This window comes from Anser anser, assembly GCF_964211835.1.
Source record: "Anser anser genome assembly, chromosome: 8".
Taxonomy (NCBI): Eukaryota; Metazoa; Chordata; class Aves; order Anseriformes; family Anatidae; genus Anser; species Anser anser.
The window spans coordinates 7,031,217-7,056,578 of NC_139728.1; the positions used below are offsets into that span (position 1 = coordinate 7,031,217).

Consider the following 25,362-nt stretch of genomic DNA (forward strand, 5'->3'; position numbering starts at 1 on the left):
ATAAACAGCATTCCCTGACTCTGGTAGGGAATTTAGTTTCCCATCTTCCCAAATTCAAAATAAGCTAAGGGACCCAGTCATTTATCACTATTGCCCTGTAATTCTTACCATCAGCACAGACAGCTATAGCAGAGATGGTCTAAAGGCTAGGCTCTATATTCATCTGAATGTACCCTTTTGAAAAGTAAGCAAGCTATGTTTCCACTGTGTACTTGCATTTGATCACTTGTTCAAAGTGTTTTAATAAGTTAAATAAACAACTATTTAAAAGCTATTTTTGTAGATATTGTCCAATTTTAATTACTGTTTTGTTCTTTCAGTAGTCATTCAAAAAAGACAAAACAAACACAGCATATCAAAATATTCTGTAATGTGTAGATGCTGATTAGCTGACCAGTTTTTATGAAGACTATCAAAATAAGTGGATTTTTCAACACTTAAGAGTATCATAAGAGTAAAGCTTATCTCACAAGTGAAGTTCCAGATATCCAGTACTCATTGATACTGAAAAATTAATTTACAAAATATATTCAGTGACCCAAATGATCATTTGTTTTTGTACCGAGACTGACATCAGATTGCATGAAAATTACAATTAAGCTAAAAATGATATAAAAACAAATCATATTTAAAGTGCACAAAATTTTGAAGACCTGATTAGTTTTTGCTTCCCATTTTTTTTTTTTCCTCTTATTTGGCAGTTTACAGATCTCAGTCCAGGAAAAAAAAAGACAAAAAAGTTAGTTGAATGTCTTCTGGCATTATAAATTCATATAATTCTATTAATTGTGGCAGTTTACTGGTGACAAAAATTCAAGTGATGTTATTTTTGTGTCTTCGTGACTGCTTCAGCTGGTAATTCAGACTTTTAGTGTGACCTTGGCAAGGTATTGCATGTTGGGAGGAACAGGGCTGGCTACTGAGAATGCTTCAGAGTAAGCAGCTCTGAGGCTATTGGTAGGGATCCCTGATTATCAGTAGGGAGGGAACTTCTGTAAGCATCTCATAGATAGCCTTGTGATGTGCATCATGGTCTGGTCTGCAAGTGTTGTGGAAGGCTTCAGATTTTACTCTCAACAATTTTAGACAAACGAACTGTCATAAGATCATCATTATCAAAGTTATGAAGTGAACATCTTCCTCTAAGGTGGGGATGACCCGGAGGTAGAGCTATCTATCAGGCTACAGTGAACTGTGAATTTAGAAATTCCTTTCTAGGATGGCAGTGCCACTTTACAGTAACAGAAAGGGTCATATTGGAGAGAAGGAAAAGTTGGAAGTACTACCATGCCTTCTTGTATTGACCCAGACATTTGACAATTTGTTACTGTTATTTGTTATTACCTCCTAATATTAATACAACCAGTTCATTTCATAAACTCAAATCTCTGCTCATTGTATCCATGTATTCCACCTAATGCTAACTGCTTAGCCTTAAGATCTATATACGGCATCAAAACAAGATGAAGGAACAATGCCTTTCCTGATCAGTCTCACCAACACAGTTAACTAAAAAGATTTTAAATAGTTTAACTCTCAAAGACAGAAAATGACGAAATTTCTGCATTTGTTTGGGAAGTCACAGTTGAAGAAAAGTTAGTTTACATTGAATAAGCAAATTTTCTGAAGGCACCTGGCTAACTCATTTTATAAACAGACCTAAGGCATGTTATGGAAGTTGGAAAAATACTGGGCACAGAATTCTACCAGCCAGACCGCTGATGAATAGTGCTTTAAAGTGCTGTGAAAGTGCTACTTAACATGAATAAAGATGATAGAAATAGACTTGTAAAGTATTGTGAAAATATATTTTAAATTTTTCTTAGTCCAATGAAAAAACAAAATAATCCCTTTAATTAATCAGGAAATGTTACAGCTCACTAAGAACAATGAGATTTATGTGAAATCCATGCTTATACATGTACCTTGTTGCTGTGAAGAACAGCATCAGACAAGTGACATTTTAGAGATACTGACTTTACAATACCTGTTCTATTATATATTCAAAGTTCCTGAGTGGTTGCAACTCCTTCATGAGCTACTTAAAAAATGTATTACACTTAAAAAAACAAAATCATATATAATGAATGTAACACACAGTAAATTGCATTTGAAAGGAAGAAGGACCACTGTTAGATATATTGCAGTAGTATATATATGTTAAACTGCAAATATTACTTCGTAAATCCCATATATTTTATTTTCTATCTGGTAAAATTGATGTCAAAGCACCTTTACATTCTAGAAAATAAAGATGGATATGAATCAATGCATAATTACTTTAGCAAATCTCATCAGCATGGGCTAAACATGCTCTTCTGTTGATTTGGCAGAGCAAACCTTTCCTCAGTGGGGAACTTCAGGCAAGACATCTAACATCAGTATCAGGCTTTCATTTCATGCCTGTTTTCTAACTAAACCTTTACCCGAATACCCTTCTAGTTTATATTTATCTATTAAATAAACACATTTATCCTCTGTGCAACTGTTAAACACATGATTGTTGGAGACCATGTACAGGAATATTGTGATAGCCTCATATCCATCTCTGTATTTACTTTTCAGAGTTGTTGGCATTCTTACAACAGCTTTTGGGGGTACCGTGTAAGCATTTCCAGATTGCAAGCCTGGACTGTTTGGATATATATCTTGGGAAAAAAAAAACAACCCACACTTCTTTTTGTAAGGCTACCACGGTCGTGGGGATGTGTAAAAAGCATGTGCAGTATCACTTTTTCCCCCAACTTTTTAACACTTCGACTATATATGGAATCTCAGATAAGTTCATTCTAGGCTTGCTAAAGCGTCTGTGGGAAGTTTCAGACTAAGTCAATTAAAAAAATCACTTTCATATCAGGCATAGTTCCTATGGTTTTAATTTCTTACACTGTAATAAAAAAATACTGCTAATATAAATATGGAACTAAACAATTTGAAAATTGAGCAGAGTACAAAATGAATGAAACATTTACAGTTTTATTGTATTGCTCTGGCTGTCCAATTTTTACATCCTATCTAATTTAGGTATTTTTATTAGTAGAAGGAAAAATGTAGCATGCAAAAGAAAAAACATTTGCAGAAGAAAAATGTAGCTTAAGTGGTATGAGGTAAATCTTATTCTGTTTCAGCGTGCTTTGTGACAGTGATCAATGCACATTTTTAGAATAAAGTCAAGAAATAATGGGATAATATCTTTAGTTTCTAAAAGTTCTAAAAATACTAAATCGAGTATTACTATCTTTTAAGAACACTATTTAAGAACACTATTATTAAATAGTGATATTTCTCCATTGGGAATACTGCTGACTATGATGAGAGTCAAGAAATAGCTATAAAAAAACAAAAATTGTGCATTTTTCCCCCTTGTAAATGGGGTTCATATGGAGGTGAAGAATGATCAGATTAATTAACTAGAGATATTTATATTTGAGAAGGACTATGTATATGTTACTATACAACTTGGTCAATAAATTTCCACAATCACTTTTACTAACACTGAAGAGACTATTTTAATCCTTCCCTCAAAAGAAACTGGAATAAAAAAATGTTATATTGAATATTGGTTTGATAATAATTAGTACAAAGCATGATTTTAACTGGAAGCCTAATCTCTTCAAAGCTGAAAAATCTTTTTGAAGTACTATTCTGCTTCTGTGATCAAGTTAAAAGATTCACACTCCAAAAAGTTTAACAATTTTTACTAGATCATAGGGCAAAGAAATTTCAGCATTTATTCCCTATTGCAAAACCTAACACAGATAACCTGTAAATGGTGTTATTCCTTAGAAATTATGCACACATGCAAAAATCCCAAAACACCCACTATTTCTCTTTGCCAGCCTTCCTTCTTCCCATAGTCACTCCTTCACTTCCAACAGATTTAGAGTTGAATCTATAGTTTGTGGAAGTGAAGCACTAATATTCTATCCATCGGATTGCCAAGCTTAAGTAGACTCATACAAATTCTGCTCTGTGTAGCAAGACTGTAGAATACTACATTAGTATTCTAGAATATGGTTTTAGCCAGAATTTCATTTCCTTTCTATCATTAAGCATTCATTAAAATACTGTAAAAGCACTGGATCTACATGAAGAAAGTTGGCCAAATAGTGTTCTGACAGCTATGAGAAATTGGAAAGAAAAACAACCCACTTTTTTTTTTTAAAGTAATGTGTGTAAGTTAAACAACATATTATAGGTGGCAGTGCTACCAATGTATACTTGTAAGTCTTACACAGAGTATTTCAGGTGACATCTTAGTGGCCAGCATTTGACAGTCCAGGAAAATTCTAGAGGATAGAGAATTTCCCAGATAAGTCATGTGTATCAGTCAAAATGTTGAAAATGTTTGTTAATATTCAGTATTGTAAGGAGATGCTTTGAACACTTTTGAAAAATATAAATACTCTACTTGTCCAGTGCTTAACAACAGGCAGATAACAAAATGGCAACTCAACATTGCAGCACTTGGATTAAATGTAAGCCTTTGCCATCAGCTCCCATTTCAAGTACTCTTACTGCTTGCAAGAGAGCATAAAGAGAATACAAACTGGCTAATGTGGACTAGCATGAGTCTGGGAAATTCAGATATACTGTGATACAAAGCATTTACGGTATTTCCTTTAATCATTAATTTCAATTTGTACAATACCCCAGGCTGAAGTTCACATTGTCAAACAGTAAACTGAAACATAACCTTTTTTTTTTTGAAAAGCTGTATCAGAATGGATATCTGACATCAGAGATGAGCTAACATTTAAAGATGGTGTTTATGTAGCTGAGAAGTTTTGCTCTCATTAACATCACAAGAAAAGCTATTGTTAAATCACTACACTGCACTGACCATACCCAGAATGCCTTAAATCTTACTCTGAGATTTTGATAAGCACTTACACAGATAAACATTAAAAAAATTGAAATTAGTGTCACATTGATCTTCAGAATAAACTAAAATACTATAGTTATGTGTTTTAAAGTTAATTTATTATAAGCTTACTGATAGTTTTTAATTTTCAAAGGCATGACAGAGAAAAGGCAGACTGTTAAAGAAAATTTTCCATTGGCATTTGATCATCTCACCTCAAATATGGTAGCATAAGCAGGATTGGTGGATAAATGCTGAAATACTAACATAAGTAGACTCCATAAACAGAGTAGGAACCATTTAACATTGTATTTTACTATAGTTGAGAGATATTTCTCCATTTCTGCAGGACAAGTAGTTCGACAGTCAGCTGGAATACAGTTATTCTGTTGAAAATAATAAAATAAGTTTTATTTTCAACTACGCAGAATTGCAGAAAAAACAGTTGTGAGGAAAACAAAACCAAAACCTCAATTGACCAATTTAATCTCTGAGTCTAGACTGCATTTAGGCTACACCTTTCTCAACAAGTTCTCTCAAACCAGTCATTATTTCATGGCTTCATTAATGATAAGAATCTGGACCACTTCAAAGAGAAAACATTTTACACTCATTTTTAATGAAGACTGTCTTCTTTATACTAGTGATTTTAATATACATTTCAAAACACTCTGAGGCATGAAAGCATTATTTTAGAACTGTTATTCATTGGTGGGTTTTGTGGTAACATTTTGGAGTTGGAGCGTAGAGTGCTGACATAAGCAAGAGATCACAGACTATGTATGAAGTCTAGGCTAGAGAAGGGATTTGAATCAGTATCTCAAAGACATGCAACAGAAGGCCATCTTTTCCCTTTTTCCCTTAACTATCATGAGATTGATAAATTAGATGACAGCATGTTTAAAACACAGGGAGCGAGATAACCATAGGTCCCCTCTACTCTATAAGTGCACACGGTAAGCTACAAGTCCTAAGCTTTCCCTTGCCTTTCAGATAATTTGTTAGACTTCCAATTTTAACAGCACAATTTTAGACCTTTCTGTTCAATCACATAGGGACCTGGAGGGAAAGATAAATACATAGAGCTTATTGGAACTATTAGAAAAAGTTACCTTGGAACACTAGTTTTCTGAAATGGTTCACATACTTTTCGCCTTTCCTTATTAAAAGGAAAAAAACTGTTTTAGTGGCAAAAAAATCTTGCCAGCAGAATATGAGAAGACCTGAGATTGAAAAGTTACTAATATGGAATAATTTCCTTGTTATAAAACAATGAAGATGGAAAACAGAACATAAATCACAGAGCTATAGCTGCTGTCAGTCTTAGGAGATACAAGGATGGAATCTTAGTCCACAGTGAGGTAAACAGCAACAATCTCCTTAAATGGTGCAGGATTTTGCTTACATGCCTGCAAATGAGGGGAATGAGAGTCTTATAAAAACAACAATTGAATTTTTACTTTTTCCTTTCCAGTCCTACTCTTCTTAATACTTATTATGCTAAAATCACTGCTTAACAGTTAACATCCTGAAAATTTCTTTTTATATGTTTAGTCATAAATTCTTAATAAGCAAAGGCTATTTTTTTTCCTCTCCTCAATACGTAGCAAAGTGATGTCCTCAACTATCTGGTAAAAAAAAAGTCTAGAAACATTTCCAGAATCAGGGCCTTAGGAAACCTTTATTCAGTTGAACTGAACAACTGATGATTAGCCTTTTTTTTTTGTGTGTGTGTGTGTCTAATCAAAGTATTTATTTGGCAATCTGTTATTTAGTTGGTCTTCCACCTGTGAGCGTACCAAGTACATTGCTTGCCATAACTGATATATAAATACAATTCACAGAGCAGACACAAATGTTCAGAATCATCACTACCATGTCAGCTATGTGTTATTTTACCAAAGCAATTTAGACAACAGAAAAAATAAGAGGTAAATCATTAGCAATTTGTCATGCAGCTATATTATCTGAACACCTAATATATTTGCGTAGGAACATGCAATATTCTGACAATATGTTCCTACTGCTTTCCCTCCCCAGTGCCAAAATAGCTCATTCTACACCTGGAGTATGTATGTCCATCTTGTCAGGCTACAAAGCATTTTTACCACTTCTGTGACCACATGTACAACAGTCAGAGTCTTGTTAATAAATGCTGATGAATACATGTTTATCTAAATTATCAATAGATTCACACCATAGGAAGAAATTAGAAATATATGGATTTATTATTCCTTTGCATTTCAGTTGTATGTACCTAAGTTGCAAAATGCATATTCAGCATTACTCGTTATTTTAGCATGCTTGTTGTTCAAGGCCAATAACAATGAATTCTATCTTGCTTCGTCTGCTTGTACTTTATAGGTGCTGCGAACCTCTGCTTTGATATGTCTGGTAGAAGCTACCTGACTTATTCTATTAGGGTTCTCTGTTCTATCTACAGGAACAATGTATATTCCTTTATGAAAAAGGACTACATACTATTTTATTTTTCAAGATAAATCACCTTCCTACACAGTAGTTTTTTCTTTCCTCTTTGATTTTCAATCTAATTTACTTCTATTATATTAAAAAAACACATTACGTTTCTTTGGCCATAATGGCATTGGTACTGTACATTATTTCTTGAAGAGAATGTGTTCTTGGAGGACAGGCTCCCACTTTGTATTATATCATCTTTTTCTTTTTTTTTTTGAGGGGGGGGATTGGGTAGGGGGGAGGTTGTTTACTTCTTTTCCTCATTATAAAAGTATTAGATTTTTTTTTTTTTTTACTTTCAGTATCAATCTCCAGAGAACCTTTTTGAATGCCTTATGAAAATTTAAGTACATGATGTTCACTTCAGAGTTCCCCCTTATCTATCTCGTCCAATTATCTCATAATGGAGCAGAGTGCTACAGCTCATACTCTATTTATATCTGTCATTTGCCTCATTCTTAGTTTGTTCCCAGGCTAAATCCAACTTGAAGGTCCTGGCATGGGTGCCATTTATTCTTTTTCATCTCTTGTTGACGTTCTAACTAGTACTTGTATTTTTTTTTTTTAAAAATCAATCCTGATCTTCATTGCAAGAATGTATTTTTGTTATCTTTTTACCATGATTTTATTTATTTATTTTTTAACTCTTTACTTTTCTCTCTGATGTTGTGGTTACAATTCAAATTACCTGGTTACAGATAATTTGATGTCCATCATGTGACTAGTTTCTGTGCCTGGAAACCTTAATAGGGTTAAGAGTTCAACAACTGGAATACAGAACTAAGCAGAATTATATGGTTAATGTTCTTCAATGAATTTCATATCTCAGACTACTATACCCATGCATGTTCACATGCAGTTAGGAGTGTAGACATATTTGCGCTAAGAACGTGGCTTATGGAGCTCCACAGAAATTGAAGTTACTACACACTGCAAATTATCCCATGTTTAAAATATTAGGGCACTTTCCAACTTGAATGGCTAAAGAATTGTTTTTTTGAGACTCTAAAAAACAGCTGCACCACCACAAAGCACAAGATGTGCTTAAGAGATCATAAAGAGAAGAACAGGAGAACAAACACATTGGAAGGAAAGCACTGGGATATATAAAATCTGCTTTTTATGCTTTTATGCTTTTGAACTTCATATATATTTGCCTTTATTTTAATTATTAATTATATTTGTATGAAATCCAGATACCTTGGATTGGATCAGACCATTGTGGAAGAGTGCTATAGGGAAACAGGAGTATATGACTTCAATTTCAAGAAGAATATGGCAGAAGTCAAGGAATTTGCACCAAGCAGACAGAGCACAGGACCATAATGTCCTTCAAATATAGATCAAACAATGAGGAGTTCAGTGTACTGAGCTATATGTAATCCTGAAGACAAGCAAAAGACTTAAGTGAGATACACTTTTAGCGTGTGAAATGATCCATTTTGATTTTAAATGATTTTAAAGCACTACAAATTGAAATAGGTGGCTACATCATACTTCATTTTAGTAAGCTAACAGTATACTGCTGTTTCAATTGACTGTGTGAATTTATATAACTGAAATTCAACATTGTAAGCTTTTGTTATAAGGGTGAAAGTTCTCATAATATTAATCAGTTACCAGACACTTGGCTTTACTCAGCTAGGTTTCTTTTTAAAATCCTTAGTCTGTTACTTAGTAGATGATACTGGTCTGATTGGTCAGTTATTTGCAGACATTATTAAGTGACAAGAGGAAAAATGTAAGAGCAAAGCAAGTTAACATACTAACTCTTGTTCTAATATAGCCTCACTCTGGTGTACTCTTTTCCAACTCCCCCCTCCATGAACACTTATCATATATGGTCCCATATTCTCTCTATTTCGTCCTTACTAGTATAGTTACTATTGAAACAAAGGACAGTTTTTCTAGTGACATCAAGTGCTTCTGATGCTGTGTTCTGAAATGCTAAAATGTACTCTGGAACTTTTCATGTTAGTTAACATTTACAAAGTGTTATTAGGCAGTCTAATACAGGCAGTGTGATTAAGGGAAGGCTGTAAAGAAAAGCTGTAATTTCTTAGACAGGGGTAACTTCTTGAGATGGACTTTGGCTGTATGATTGTTAACATGATCAAGTAAACAAGTGATATGTTCTGTTGAAGTTACCCCTGTAGGAGATCTAACATCCTAATAGCGATGATACATATTTGTTTCCCATAATCCATTTGGAAACATTTTTGCACTTTACAGATCACCGTTTAGCAATGACCTACAAAAATATAGGCTGGCTACATGGAATTAATTACAATAACATGATAAAATTTGTCCAAATTTGAAGGAGGCAAAAATTGAACCAACTCATTTAGTTTTGAAATAGTGTTTTTAAGTATGTTTGCCAATTGCAAAAATTCAGAGTGAATATATAATAGAACAATGACAATTATTATTGATGTATTATGACTAACAGATATTTTACTGAATTGTTGGAAGGCCATTCCTAAAAGGCTCTGTAGCAAAGGACCAATTATGGAAATATGTATTACTAGTGAGATGTTCACTGGCTATGTGTACAACAGTTTACTATGCTAAGTGAAGGCTTAGTTTTAAACACAGTTATGAATAACATCATTAAAAAAAAGACTAGCTAGCATTATAAACCCAGATACATATAAGCATGTTTATGAATGCAATTCCATAAACATCACATGAACATAACAGTGTATAGTCCTTGACTAAAGTTCCTGGTTGTTTCACCAATCATCCTTTTCTCCCAGTACCTTTTTTTTTTTTTTTGGTAATTTAGGCAAGTGCAGAGTTGATCCATTAATTCTATGACAGCAAATTTATGCTAAGTCTTTTACACCAATGCAGGGAGATAGTTCATAATCGCTTTATACCACTCAAACATTGCAGTCCTGCTGCTCCTTTGCATTAACTGTGATAATCACAGTGATCAAGGTAAGTCTGGTTGACAACTGATCCAATTAAAAAAAATCCTCTCCAAAACAAAAAAACACACACACGTATTAAGATAGTTTTCAATCAGAGCAAATCCCTAGTCTAACTCATACAGAAATCACCCCATTGTAAGGGCAACATGAGCACTCCCTTTGCAGAGATGGCAGGTTCTTACACTGGTCATAAGACGACATCCTAAATTTATAGTGTATCTACTGATGTCTGTCAACAGTCAGAATAGGTCCATTTTACATGCCGTATGATCTTTTATGCTTACATCTGAATCATACAGAAGTCTGTACCACTGTTTAATCTGGTAGTATGCAAATCAAGCGTTAGTTGGTGAGTACTGATAGATTTGAAGATAGCTAGCACAAAATTGCATTGCTGAGAGCAGCAGAGAGAACAGGGACCTATATGTTGATAAATAAAAAGCCATCAGTTCTAAACATAAATCATAAAGCTACTGTGTCGTGTAAAATAAAAAACAACTATCTGATTTTCCTGGAAGTCTGCAAGAAGCCAATTAACACGAACTAGATGATTCAATGAGGAAATACATCTGCCTATTTTGTAATAATTTTGCTGCTTCTACAGACAGATCTCAAATCTACCCCAGTGACTCTGCACTGCACATGTATTTTCCATATTATGTATACACTTGGTTGCAAGTTTATCACTTACGCATCACAATGTTAAGCATTCAGCTAGCTCAAACTGATATCGGTAGGCCTATCAGAGCAGTCTACACTTAGGCTCATGTCCTAGACACCTCTGTACTGTCAGGCCTCTGGTAGCAGCCCTCTCTGTCACGTGTAATAGCAAGCTTAAATCAAAGGCCAAAGCTTGGGTCTCTCCTCTTTTCAGAGCTGCTGTTCCTTGGTCTTCAGATTGCGAAAGTAATGAAGGCCCATTGCTCTCTTGGGTAAAGTAGCTGCTGCCTACATAAGAATCCTGGATATCTACTTTTGTGTGTCACATTGTAAGATTTCTTCAAGACTTTTACAGCTTTCTCCTGCTTTCTCTTAGATTTCATTGTAGCAGTTGCAGTCTGTGCCTCTTTTGTAACAATTAAAAAAACCAACTGCCTAAATCAGTCCTGTCACTTGGGCTTTGTGGATTACTATTACAATAATGGTGTGGACTTTTATTTAAATCCTATTGAACTATATTGTACCTGTCAAATAAAGGTTTTAAGGTCATTTTTCTGACTATAAAGTATTTTAGCTCAGTCCTACAGCTATTTATGTTTACATCACTATGTAAACATATACATAGCTTTACCTTCCACATAGCATAAAACTCACCCAGCCTTCTTCATGCTCTATAAACTACTGTGAGTCTGCTACACAGGGCCCCAGAGAGCAGCTTTGGCACTTACTCCACACTCATCATATCCTTCTCTGGAGGGGATTAGGAGGTGACAAATGAAACTGTGGTGACAACTGTGGGTGGCAAGAGGAAGTTGTGAGGATTAGGGATCAAAGGAAAGGAATAAGTGACAATAGTGGTAACAGAAAGTAAAATTGAATACTTTTCTCGCTTCCCATCTTCAAAAGTGAAGAAAGTCTTTTTTTCCTGAAGGAAACAAGCAAGGGATAAAATAATCAAGGAATCAAATACGTATGTATCACAGGAATATAGAATTGTACATAGAGTACAGATGATGTCACTGGAGATTAAAATTAGCATCAGCTTAATTGTTGTGAAGCGCTAAATGTATGAAAGATATATTGTCTCAAGCATTTCAGTGCTTAGTTTCCCATGACCTGGCAGTGGCAGTAAACATGTCTATTTCCTGAAAACATAGTTCATACTCAGATTGTCTTTGCAGAAAAGCCACATGTGAATTGTATAGTGCATGCCAAGCTTTCATTGACTGGAGATGAGTCTCATCTGCATTTTTTCATATAGCAAACTGAAAATATTTATTGAGAGAATTGCATGATTAAGGTTCGAGGCATCATGTTAGTTTTACATCACAGGAAATGCAGAAGACATTTTACTGGGTTCACTTTCTGGATCTAAGAATCTAGCTTGAAACTTGGTATGTTGATATGCTTTTTGCTCATGGTTAATAGTTATCTGCACTTCAGGTTTATAATTGTTTTCAGGTTTATAATTGTTTTAGAGAAATAGGCTAAATTTCATGCTTCATTTCTCCTCCAAATATCTGCAATATGGTCATTGTGTATGAAATGAAGCAAGTAAGTTATGCTTAGTCTGTCTTGAAGGAAGCAGCTTTAGGAGATTGAATAAAAACAAAAATAAGAAATCAGGTCAGTCTGGATGGGATGAGAATTCAGGCTGGTTAGAGACATCTATTTGATGGCCAATTAAAAAAAAGTAGGATCTTGAGTGTAAAATGTATTCACTTTTAGCTTAACACTTAGGAAGAAAGTCTTCCACATTTGAAGGACAAATGCAGTGTTGTTTTTCTGACAGACACTTCCAGTTTATCTGATGCTTCTTATAGAGCTTTCTTGGTATTTTCAGCAAAGGCAGGCTCTTTTTTTTTTTTTGCCATTTTTACTGCAGAGCTCTGTGGGAAGCTGTTAAACAGCTAAGAATCATTATCATCTCCATGTAGTTATCTAGAAAGTAATCAAGACAAAGCTAGGACAAAGAAGTATGAGAAGAACACAGCTCTCAAAAGGGAGGACACAGAATATAGAACACATCCCACTAAGTCAATGTGATACAAAAGGCAGCATGATGTCAGGCATAGTAACTGTAGTTTTATGCAGAGAATAACTTTAAGGCTACAAAAACTTACAAAATTTCAGAATTTCAATACAAAAAATGAGACCAAAACAAGACTGTTGTTTGGATTGATGTATGAACGTTGCTTGGAAAATTTGAATAGATTTTCTGCTGAAGGAACAATAAAGGAAACAAAGTATAATTACCTTCTTGACCAAAACTATTTTCAGAGGGAAGACAGGAATTACTGATTTTGACATGACACGTTGACATTTTTTGTCTTAAAATTCAGAATTTGCTTTCTGAAACCTCTCCATAAGAAGTGTTAATCAGTAAGACTGCATACAAAGGTCATTTAAATTTGTAGAATCATTAAGGTTGGAAGACCTTCAAGATCATCTGGTCCAACCATCATCCTACTACCAATATTACCCTGACTGCTGTATTTTAAGACTTTTTTCCATAAACTTACTTTTCTTTCTGGGTGGATACAACTAATACTTCTCGACAATTTACTATGTTATATGTAAAAATGTAGGTTATCTTATTAAGCCCCAGCATTTCAAGAAAAAATCTTCAAAATTTGTTTTTCTGGCTTGATGGAATTAAGCTATCCATTTTTCTAAGACACATTGTCAGTTTTAATGGAAGAATAGCAAACATAACATAATGAAAAAACAGAAAAGCCACCAAACAGAAGTGATTATAAAACAAGATGTTAACAATAAAAAGCTATGGAGTTGTATTAGAAAAAGATCAATATACATCCTCTTCCAAATCTCACGCTTGACCTCCAGGATTGTGTAGAATATGTTGTACAGTTAAAGTAACAAGAAGATACAATTTTTATCCCAAAATGAAAGGTAACTACTAAAAGCAAATACCCAGATCAATAAATGAATATCTAGCGTCATTTTATTACTTTGTTATTTTACTCAACTCTAAGTGAAGAGAATCTTTCTGTTGACCTTAGTGGGCATTGGGTCTGACCTTCCAGGAAGCTGGCTGTGCATTTCAGCTACCAAGTCATATTTAAAGTTATGTTTTACACTTGGTCACATGATACTTCAAAGGTGACAGATTAGGATTCACCCACAAGGTTTTTTGTTCCTTTTTTGGATTTCTTCTATATCCATCTGCTCTTTATCTTCTCCCTGCTGCTCCATTTTCAAGAAAATGAAATCTTAATTTTTTTTTTTTTAAGTAAAAATAAAACCAAGATAAGAGATCCAATCTGTGAGGATACTATGCGCTAACAGCTCTCAGCCTTGTCCTACTTCCTGTTTTTGAAAAGGTGCAATCTTGAGAAACAAGAAGGAAGAAAAAGGTAACTTCACAGATGAGCAATAACAGAATAGCAAGATAAGTCTGTCTTATCCATAAGAAGTGGAGTTTAAGTGATTAGTAATTTGGATATCTGTTATTAGGAAACAGATTTGAGATACTTGCAAGTGACCAGACTTGAAAAGAGTGTTTACTTAGATTTTCCTTAATGTCAAGACACTTTGGTTTTATCCTTATTAAACAAGAGACCTATGTAAACACAGTTCTTCCTACTATTCGAAGTCCTTGACCACCACAAAAATGAAAAGCAAAAACAAACAAAAATCGGCTATGCCAAAACAAATTGTCTTTGTTTTCTCATTTGTAAGAAAGGTGCCGATAAAGAGAGCAATGAGTCAGATTCTTGTATTTTGAGATGACAGAATCTACCAGAATTTAAGGCTTCAGTTTATCTGAACACCTGTTTCTATCTTTATCTGGGTAATCTCCATGACAATGTCCCTCAGTGTTTAACTGCTAGCTTTGTAAGAGAAAAGTGTTAAATTGAGAATACAAAAACAGTATCAAAACTTATTAACATTTGATGCTATTTCACAGTAGGTTTTATTTTAAGTGTTGGAAAAGGAACAGTACAACTCCTCACCCCTCCATCCATGCATTTTGGACATACAATGGATATTACAATGTGTGGTCAACATTAAGTTTCAGATTGGCCTGAGAAAGTGGTCTCTTTTAGGGACCATATAGCACCAACAGTAAGGGGGCCCATATGGCATTTATACAGTTCAGAGTTTATTAAAGCCCTGATACCTGTGGACTATCTTAATAAGCAACACAGGATATAGGCTGGAAATTGATGAAATAATCCATGAGGGGAAAGGGAAGACAAACATCTCAGAAGACTGAGATCTCTTAAGGTTATGAAGTGATAACGTTGAGAGAAGGAATTGTCAGAGATACCGATGTCACAGGTGAATATTTTGTACATTAGGAATTCAGAAGGAATGACTTTGATTTACTATTAAGCTAAAAAGATAACAGAAGCAGGTGGATAATTAAAGAGACAAAGAAGTTGCTACAGATAACACTAACTTAATGACACTTGGTGACGAAGACCTGTGAAACTGTTGACAGTGGCATATGAGAGATCTAGAGAGAAGACTATACATTCTGTTTTCTCTGTAGTTAGAGGTGGTAGTGCTATGGGAGAGAATGAATTATTTCTGCAAAAGAAAAAAGCAAAAATAAGAGAATGGAAGACTTTGACCTGAAGGAGAGGAAGTTCCCAGAGGAGAATAGAAAAGGATTAGTTACTAGCAGGAAGGAAAACAGAATTCTGAGTTACATTTCCAGATGGTGAGCATGTAAAGAAGAAAGGTGTGTTGAAAGCAAAGGTTCACGTGGAGAATTAGAGAAAAAAAGAAGCCACATGATTGTGCCATTTTCCTCAGTATTTTCAGGTGGAAAAAAAGTGACATTCTGTAGTGCAGAGGAAGACAGGACAGGATGAGTTCTGCAAGGAACTGGAGAAAAGGACTGTGGAAGAAGAAAATGGAAGTATTTTACACTTCAGATGGAAGAATGGGGAGGAAGATCAGTTGGAATGACAGGTCAGTGGATTGTAAATTGTGAGCTGAGTGTAGATAAGTAGTCTCCAAGGACCAAAGAAAGAAGTGGGCAAGAATGTAAAGGGATGGAGGGCTATAAACATTTCCTAAAACAGTCTGCAGGGCCAGGAATAGTCTTTAAAGCTTTAGTGTAAACACAAATTATGTCTACTTGGGGAAACTTACAAGGATTTTTATTTCAGGAGAGGGAATGAGAGAATGAGTCTTACTAAGGTAAGGTAACTCATTGGAAAATTTATGTATACAGAGATTTGGTAAGCATTAATAAATAGCTTTAATAATTCATCTAAGAACAGTTATTTCTAATTCCTTCATACAACATATGAAGTTTACCCTGGCAAGCTGCATGACCCTGTGTATACCTTACCTGTCAGAGAGGATAGATTCAATGAATAGACCGATGTAGTTATAGGAGAAGGATCTGCCAAGTAACTTTTGCTTTAGAATGTGAACAGGTTATAGGGACATGTAGCTGTGATACAGAGGAGTAGAACATGTTAGGCACATGAATTGGCCTCCTTCTAAGGAGGTTTCATTACTCATGACTCACCAGCTGTCCTGTTGCCTTTCATAGCAAAGCAAGCTTTCTCTTGAAATAAAAAATAAATTGTTTTTTGAATGGTATAGAGAAAAGTTGGTACAGAAAAATAATTTCAGGAAGGCAACAGATAAATCAGTCTGGTGAACATAGAATAATATGTGAGGAGCAAAAATAAAGATATGGTGTTTTGTGATGTGTTACTGTGTCTTTTTCTCCTAACACTACAATATATAGTTAAATCTGGGTTGACAGCAACTGAAAAGTCTTATCAGCGTGCCTGGTATTCAACAATTTGTTTCAAGTCTTTCTGAAAAGGAGTTGCCAAAATGATTAAAAACACAACCAATATTTATGCAATTCAGGTATAGTTAACTGGCACAACTACATAAAAACTGAATATGGTCTGGAATCAAACTCATGAAACATATCCTGTTACTCAGAGTTGCTGCAACATCAGAAACTTAAGGGAGATATGGAAAGAACTCGCAGCCTCAGTGGGGTCTCCCTGATAAGCCTCAGATGGTGCTTCCCTGAGAATATCCTCTAGTTTTGAGAGTATACAGAGAGTCATACTATATGTGTAAAATTAAGTGACATTGCATAATATCATTCTAAAGCTGCAGTCATTTTTGTATTTTGGCAAATAGTAATAGAAAATTGATTAATGCAATTAGCAGGACAACTGTTGGCAGGAATGTTGGAATCTGTATCTGATAAGAATAAAAAAATACAGATCAAAATGTTAATCACGTAGATATGTTTTAGAATCATGTTTGGAGGTAATTTAAACTTGGCTGAAGGGATGAACGACACAGATTCCTGATGGCTCTTGAACAGGAGACCTTTATTGCCCTTTTTCACTACTACATATACTTTCCCCGTAGCCCCACATGCCCGAATCTGTCTTACAATTGGTTAGAGACCCTCAGACACGCGCCTTGAGCCAGCCAGCAATTGGCCACTGCCCAAAGCTCATCTTTAACACTGTAGCCAATTTACTTTATCTTGACCTTACTCAAGTTTTTGGTTCTACCGCTGTTTTCCTCATTATCTCTAACTCAGGGACGTGTGAAACAGCACAAAGCTCCCTGTGAATTCCTTTACCACACTTGGCAAACAAGCAGTTGAGACTGCTCATGGGTTTGATAATGAATACCTTTAAATAGAAGACATTTACAGCACTAATATTAGTAAATCTGGAATATTTAAGTCAAACTAGAACACCTGGGTAATATCTTCCTTGTGTTCTACAGGCATAATAGGAAGAGTACTTTAATTCATTATTCAGAAAATGTTTCATTCCATAATGAGAGGATGCATTAAGATAAGGCAAATGTAAATATTAGATCTTAGTTTAAAGTCTGTGTGGTTTGCAATCATGGAGTTTCAGTACACAGCATTTAAAAAAAACAAAACAGCATACATAAGAGCCATAGGAGCTAGTTTACCTGAGACCCCCTGGCTGTTCCTGGGATGTCACATAGAATAAGTAGTGGTGGCTGTCCAGAGCCCAATGACTTTAGAAAAGTAAAAACCCCAAGTGTCAAAATGCTTCACTACAGTTTGAAATTCCATATTCTGCACATCTTGACAGTGAAATGAAGAGACAGGCAATATTGTACAAGACAGGATCACACAAATGCAGTTCTGCAGAGATCTTGAAAATATTCATCAGTTTATTCATAACAAGTAGATAAAGTCTCCTATCAGAAAAAGACCTTACACCTGTCAGTTTTAATTATTCTACACTTGTTAGAAGTATTCTTTAAGAAGATACAGGGGCATATTGCAAGTACTAGATTTCATCAGCATATTGCTTGGCAAATGGCTTAAATAAAGACTTAGCTTTTAAAAACTGTCATAAGGTACCCCCAAAAAACACTGAGGCTGTGATCTCCACAACTCTGTCATATCATACTCACACCACAAGAATGGACCAACAGATCAGGAAGCTACAAAACATATCTTTTCTGTCTCTCCAATAAGCGGGATCAGACAAGCACCTCCCCAAATGACTTGCTGTCATTCTGTATGGAGAGGAGTTGCAAAAACTCAGAACTTTTCTATTTAGTGTTCATTTTGAGCTGTGCAACTGGAGACTCATTTCTTACCAGAAACAAATAGACCTCCCTGAGCTAAGAAACAGTAATGGAAAATTACTAGTCTTATTGTTCTTTCCTTCAGCATGGGAAGAGGAAGTATCATGTGACAAATGGTCTTGATTGGTCATACTAATTTTGATGGAAAAAGCAGACCCAGAAAATCCAGTGTTAATATAACCATTTCTCTGTGATGCTCTAAACAAATCAGGGTTCCATGTATTCCTGAACTTCAAGTTTCAAAAAAGAACTTCTACCCAAGGCAGTCATTAAAACACACTAGTCTTTTCTTAAAAACTGTGAGAAAAAAAAGTGTCCATTCCTTTTTCATTGTAAAATCAGCCCTGACAATTCACTTCAGCATTTCAAATACTTCGTTTTGAAGCACCTAGCTACAACACACTTAAACTTCCAAGTTTGAAATCTAACAGGATTTCACATATATTAGATTGGCAAATCCCAATTAAAAAGAACATTGGGCCTATATTACAAGGCTCTTCTTGTAGTGAAGAGCGTGAAGTGTCTCTTGCCATAAAGACAGATTCAAATAAATGGATACAGTTATCTTCAGATCGGTTCCACTTGTACAGTTGATGCCTTTTCTTGGTTCCCATGTCAAGTAATATTAAGCATACACATTTTGCAGCTCTCAGTATGCACTGAGTGAGAAATCCTACTCATACTTCAATTTCTGAAAGGATTATTTCTGTCACATCTGCTACTGTTTAACACAAAAGAAAAACAATTTGTAAATTTGAGGGTGCAGGGTAATACTGTAATTACAGTGAAGTGTGTCTATGGAGTTAGAATGACATTATAAATAGTAATGGAAAAATGCAGGAAAAATTAGTTAAGTAACTGGTTCCAGTGATATAGTCACAAGAAAAGGATTTTGTATTAGTGTCCTTGATGTGAATTAGTATTTTTCTGCTATACTTTGTATTACATTAAAGTGTATTAGTCAAGTTACATTTTGACTGAATTAGTAGAGTGCAATGCATACTTGTACTTTGGTACTGTCAGTGGAATGTTTCAAATATATCTCTTCAGAGTTTAAAATGGGGAAGACCACTACTAATAGTCTTTAATTCTAGGAAGAAGCTTTTAAAGCATGAACAGCGCACACACAAACCAATAAAATGTCTTCAATAGAGTCATTACTTCAGTTGTTTGTGCCAGAGATATGTTAGCCATGTATTTGTGCATTTTCAGTAAAGCTGAAGCAAAGTAAAGCAAAATATCCGCTCTTTAACTCCCCAAAGCAGATTCACATGGTATATTCACTGCCTCGCACATAGATTAAGTTAGAAATGATTGACTGACTATGTACTCAAGATTCTTGTGTTCATTAAACATTTCTGTCCCTGTAACCATCATCAAGCATGAGTGTATTAATCCACCAGCCTGATTTACTTTTTGATCAGGGTACATGGAACTACAACTGTGTATATGGAGATGAAAAACCCTAGGAACATAGAACAAAGCCAAACCTACTCCATAGGCCAGATCTACATACCAAGATCACAGCCTGCACGTCATGGGTTCCATTTCATCAACAGCAGAATCACCAGTTCCATTTGCTTGGAACCAAATTCTAACTAGTGTTTCTGCTGCAACAGAATAACCATGTTTTATATGAACATATTGCAATGAAACATCCTAACTAATGCATAATGAGTGCAGAAAAAGCTTGTGCAAGCTCTTCCCTAATAATAATAGGTGATCGTAACATTGCAGGCAAAGATAAGAACTTATTTACATTCTGTTCCTGAAACACTCATTTTCTATGTTATACTTCAGAGCAGGAATAAGAGAGAAGAGAGCAAATATTTGGGGTAAACAATTATTCATTTGAAGAACACAACAATGATTGAAGTACAACGAGCATTCTCCCCAAAACTAAAAAGCAGAATATTGAAAAAGAACAGTATCCAGCAATTTCCATCCTTATCCCTGCCAGTGGCTACTTCAGCCAATTATTCTTGGTTTTACTTTGTTTCTTAAAGGTTGCTGTTTACTAAGTGAAATATTCTCTGTCCAGTAGCCAGAGTATTATGAAATTACATAGTGATTATGTTTGTGATAAGGTATTTCCTGCAAATATAGGTCAGCACAGTTTTTACTGAAGTTAAAAAAACAACAAAAGCCACAAAACAAACAACCAGGGGAAGGAGGAGTTGAACCATAGGAATGGCATTAGCAGCATTTGTGATGCATTTTGCCATGGAAACTGCTGCAGGGTGGAATCCCAGCCTGCTGCAAGCTCTGGTTGCTAGGGAAAGTGAGGTGGAAGCAGACAGCTGCTGGAGGGCTAGCAGAGCAGCTCCTAACCATAGCTATAGGAGGGTGATTAGCTCCCACATCCTCTTCCCTCGATATCATTAAATCATGGCTTTCTGTTAAGATGTTGTTCTTTCATGGTAAGTGACAACTAATTTTCTTAGCTAAAAATCAAAGATTAGTGTAAAAAGATAACCAATACTGTGCTGCTTTTAAATAACATCTCTCACTTCAATAGCTTGTGCCACTTTGTTTACCTACTGAAACACATCCTTGAAGATTAAGTATATACACTTATGTTGCAGTTGCCAAGTTATGGGAAAGAAATGTTTCCCACCAAAACTGTCACAGTAACACACTGACAGTGAGTACTTTGGGAAATGTGCAGAAAAAACTGAAGCAGAGCTCAGCCCCCCCCCCCCCCAACTTGTTCACCTACTAATTAACACCTGGACATGCTTCTTTAACTTTCCTTAAGATTACAGACAGCCTAACCTGCACTTCTGTTAATGCCAGTGCCTCCTGCAGTCTTGAGCAACATAACATTCCATTTGTGTCTAACCCCAATAAACAAAAACCCAGTAACAAGCTGTTTGTTATCTGATGGACTTTTCCTCTAGACTGGTGGGACTCTAGGACATTCCTATATGCCTAAGCTATTCTAAATACATAGTTGTGGCTACTCTTAGTTTAAGAAGGGGAAGACAGGTGCATTTCTTCTCTTTATTTCCAACTGCTTACAGATCTTACCTCAGAAGGGGTAGAGCCAGTTAGAGCAGGAAAGCTGGTAAATCCTATGATACGCTCTTAACTCTATCAAACGTTATTTCACATAAATAAATTTTAAATTTTCTAAGTTACAGAACATAGCTTATTTCTAAGCATTTATGTATATTGAAACTTTTTTTTTTGGCATCCTTTGAATAGGAAGCAGTGGAATTCCCATTTGCTTCTGCGATGTCACTTCAGACAGAGTACAGCAGTTCTCAAACTGACTGGCTTCTCAAAGAGGCACAGAAATTGTTTTGGAGTGAAGTGAATTGGCATTCTCCACTGGAGAAGTAGGATTTGTGAGGGAGGTCCAGCTAATTCAATGTAGCAGGGACTTCAGTGAAAATGGAGTTAACGCTGCACTCATCTTAGAGGAAGCAGTGCACCTGCACAACTCTGGAATGGCCTAAGTTTCTCTGTACAGTTAATGTACACTTTTTTCCCCTTGCTCACATCTACAACACTGTTCTCCCTTCCCATTTGAGAGCTATTGCATAGGTTATGCTCAGACTGAACTGAGGGACAGAGACATGAACAGGATCCTGGCAAGTTGGGGGGAAATAGAGGAAAAACGTTACCATTGCTTTAGCAAAATCAGGAGGAACTGCTTGCTGTACAGCATCAGATGACTGCATTATGGTCTTGCTTTCAGGTCTCAATTTTGTTGTGACAAAAACCAATGAAATTCAGAAGGTGGTTTGCATGGTACAGGAGCATCTGAACATTTGAAACTAGCAAACATTTAACAGAGGCATGAATGCTTAGTGAAGATGTGAAGCAGATAGGAAAAGAAGAAATCATTAAAATGCCAACTTTAGAGAAAGAGTTAAATTCAGATGGTTTAACCTGAACATCAATGAAATAAGCTTCCAGTGAAAATTCAAAAAACAGAAGTGTCTGATTTTTCAGTGTAGAGCATTCAAATACTTTGAAAATGATTCTGCATGTGAAGAGGATAAACTAGATACTTTTGTTTCAATTTTAGTCTTAATATTAACCATTCAAATCTCAGTAAGCTTTTGGATGAACACCTTTTGTTCCTCCAGTCATACAGAAAGATTATTAAGGAAAGTTATTTTGAAAAAAAATTTATTGCCTTTCATATTCAATTCTAATCCTTCCTTTTATATTTCAGGGTGCAAGTTGAATTCTATATGAATGAAAATACATTTAAAGAGAGACTAAAGCTCTTCTTCATCAAAAACCAAAGATCAAGTAAGCAGTTGGATTAATTTCTATAAAATATAATTGCGATACTTCGGGTAGAGTCCAATTCCATTAAAAGCAACAGCAAAATTATCATTAGTTTTCTTCTGAGCTAATTTTTCCCCCCAAAGGAGTACATTTTAATTGATTTCCATAATACACACAAAAGTATTATCTAAAACTTAAAGAAAAACTTATTTTGTAGGATCAAATATTTATAGGGATGTGATTTTATTGGTGTATCATGATCAAACTGACTAATTTGTAGTGCTTTTTTGTTGCAGTGCTTATTAACATGTCCTGACCTTATGTTTAAGAAATAGAACTTTCAAAGTGTTGGAGAAGAAAGCAAAAAGATAGGTGCTTCTGCAGAAGTGTATAATAGTATTAAGTATTCCTAAATAAATATCAAATCTTTTTTGTACAAAAAAATGATTTGGAAGTCAAACTGTGGGAAAGATATACCAAATTCTCAGTTTTCCTGAAAGCAGTAGCTTTTTAGTCTGATTTAACTATATATCTTCAGTGACATATGCACTTAAATTCATAAGCTATCATAGAAGAAAAACTAAGACATTCATCCATCCGTGCAGCTGATTCAACAGGGATAAAACATTGTATATGTTATCAAATCTTCATTAAACCAGTAAGTTCACAACTGAGAAGAGCAGTAGCTGAACTTGATTCTTATCTGTGTAAAATGATTGACCACCTCCCTTTACCCTACACCTGTAAAGAACTAAAATTAAAGCAGTTTTGTAGGTATTTTTACACAACTTATACAAGTTTTTTAAAATAACAAGAATGCTTTGTGATCTTCATGGTCTTCAAGATGGCTCCACGGCATTGTGTTTGCAAAAGGACAGAAAGGAAGAAGGAATGAACTTGACTTTCTCAGTGTCACAGTTTTTAAGAAACATTGGAGAAACTATATGCAGATTTTTTTTTATAAAAAAAGACAGACCACAAGATCTATTTATAAGACCTAGTATTAAATAAATGATAGTTTAAAATCACAAGACATGATCTTTTTACTGGCTTCTTTAACTTTCAAATTGAGATAAGCAAAATATTATACTAAGCCCCCCTCAAAGAAGTATTGTACTGTAAAACTGACATTTTGAATTTCATCTTTGAAATTATTTGCAGATTTCTATCTGGAGAATCAAGTCTAACAAACCTGTTGGAGGTTCATTAACTTAGGGATGGGAAAAGTCTTTATTTGAATATTTACTTTTTTTTTTTTCAACTTACAAAGACAGCATAGGGGAAAAGTCACCTTAACTCAGGTACTCATATAACATAGAAAGCAGAGGGCTACCTCTCCTAGCAAGTGCTGTGGGTAGCCTTTAAGTATCTTCATTTCTGTACTTCAGATAGGTCATAGGGTAGCTTATTTGTTTGGTTTTAACCACATTGTTATATATTTACCTAGATTTGGTTGGTAGGTTTGTTTTCTAGTGAAGAATTTTAACTTAAGTAATTCTGCATTAGCATAGGTTAGAGCTCTGTTATATTTTGGCCGATATGGAAAGTCTCTGTACAAAATCTCAGCATGCACATAACAAAACAAAGGAGATACATAAAGAACGATTTCATACTCTGTTTAAAAAAAAGCTTTTTTTCCTCCAAAAAATGAACTTTTGCTCAGTTAGGGATTATTAAGTTATATTAAATTTACATTTTAAGTGTAATTAATTGCACTATGACTTCTCCAATGGTTTTGTTTCTACTCTACTTTTTGCCCTGTGACTTTTAGTCTCAAGTAGTTTATATGTTTATAGTCTTCAACTTTTGAGGTAGTTGATATAGCATGTAATGGAGTAAGAGATAAAAGGAAAAACATTCTGAACTAGGAAAAGAAAATATTACTCCTGGCCAGAGATGCAGTAAGCAGTAAATAGCTTTCTTTTTGTTCCCTGAATTAGTCCATAAAACAGATTTGGTGCACTCCTGTTTACTTAGTAAGAACATCTATAAAATTAAGAGCTGACTTATTGTAAAACTCTTCTCACTGATAAGATAGGAAGGTTCTCAATACCTACTTGCTTGAGATAAGGTCAATAATTCCCCCCCCACACTTAGATCTTAACAGGATCAAAATAAGCATTTTTTAATGGCAGAACTGAAGACTGTACATTTAAAAATATAAGTTGACAGCAGCACAAAATGAAACCTGAAGTTAATTGATTACTTAATTGGTTAGTTAATTTGCTAATTACTTTGGCAAGTGCTTACCCTTCTGGCTAAGCACTTTAAAAGAGTCATCCTAAGTTATTACACTGGGACATCTCTCCTAGGTTATGATTGGAGAAGTATGGACTATGGAAGAGGAATAATATGGAAGTTTGTATGAAATAAAATCATTTATATTTTCAAATATAAAAACATCACCCTTTAGATCTTAGTATTCAGTGAAAACACTGAAAGCCTTCTTTCACTTACTAGACATCTAATTCCCATTGTTGCTGATTCTGCTGACACATTTTCCTCAAATTTTTAGATAGTATAGTGAACATTTGGAGTTTGATTTAGTTAAACACTTTTCACTAATCCTCAAGACTTCAG

At 34.9% G+C, this 25,362-nt stretch overlaps 1 protein-coding gene across 16 annotated transcripts in view; it reads left to right on the plus strand.

Moving 5' to 3' along the window:
• Positions 1-25,362, plus strand: part of KCNT2 (potassium sodium-activated channel subfamily T member 2) — a 149,381-nt gene that overhangs the window by 10,165 nt on the left and 113,854 nt on the right. For 3 of the 16 annotated variants that reach the window (XM_083847287.1, XM_083847282.1, XM_083847283.1), the window contains exon 2: positions 22,724-22,803. The exons of the other annotated variants lie outside the window; for them this stretch is intronic. In XM_083847287.1, the coding sequence (XP_083703413.1) occupies positions 22,724-22,803 (80 nt within the window). The remainder of the gene's footprint in view (positions 1-22,723; positions 22,804-25,362) is intronic. 16 annotated transcript variants of the gene reach the window in all.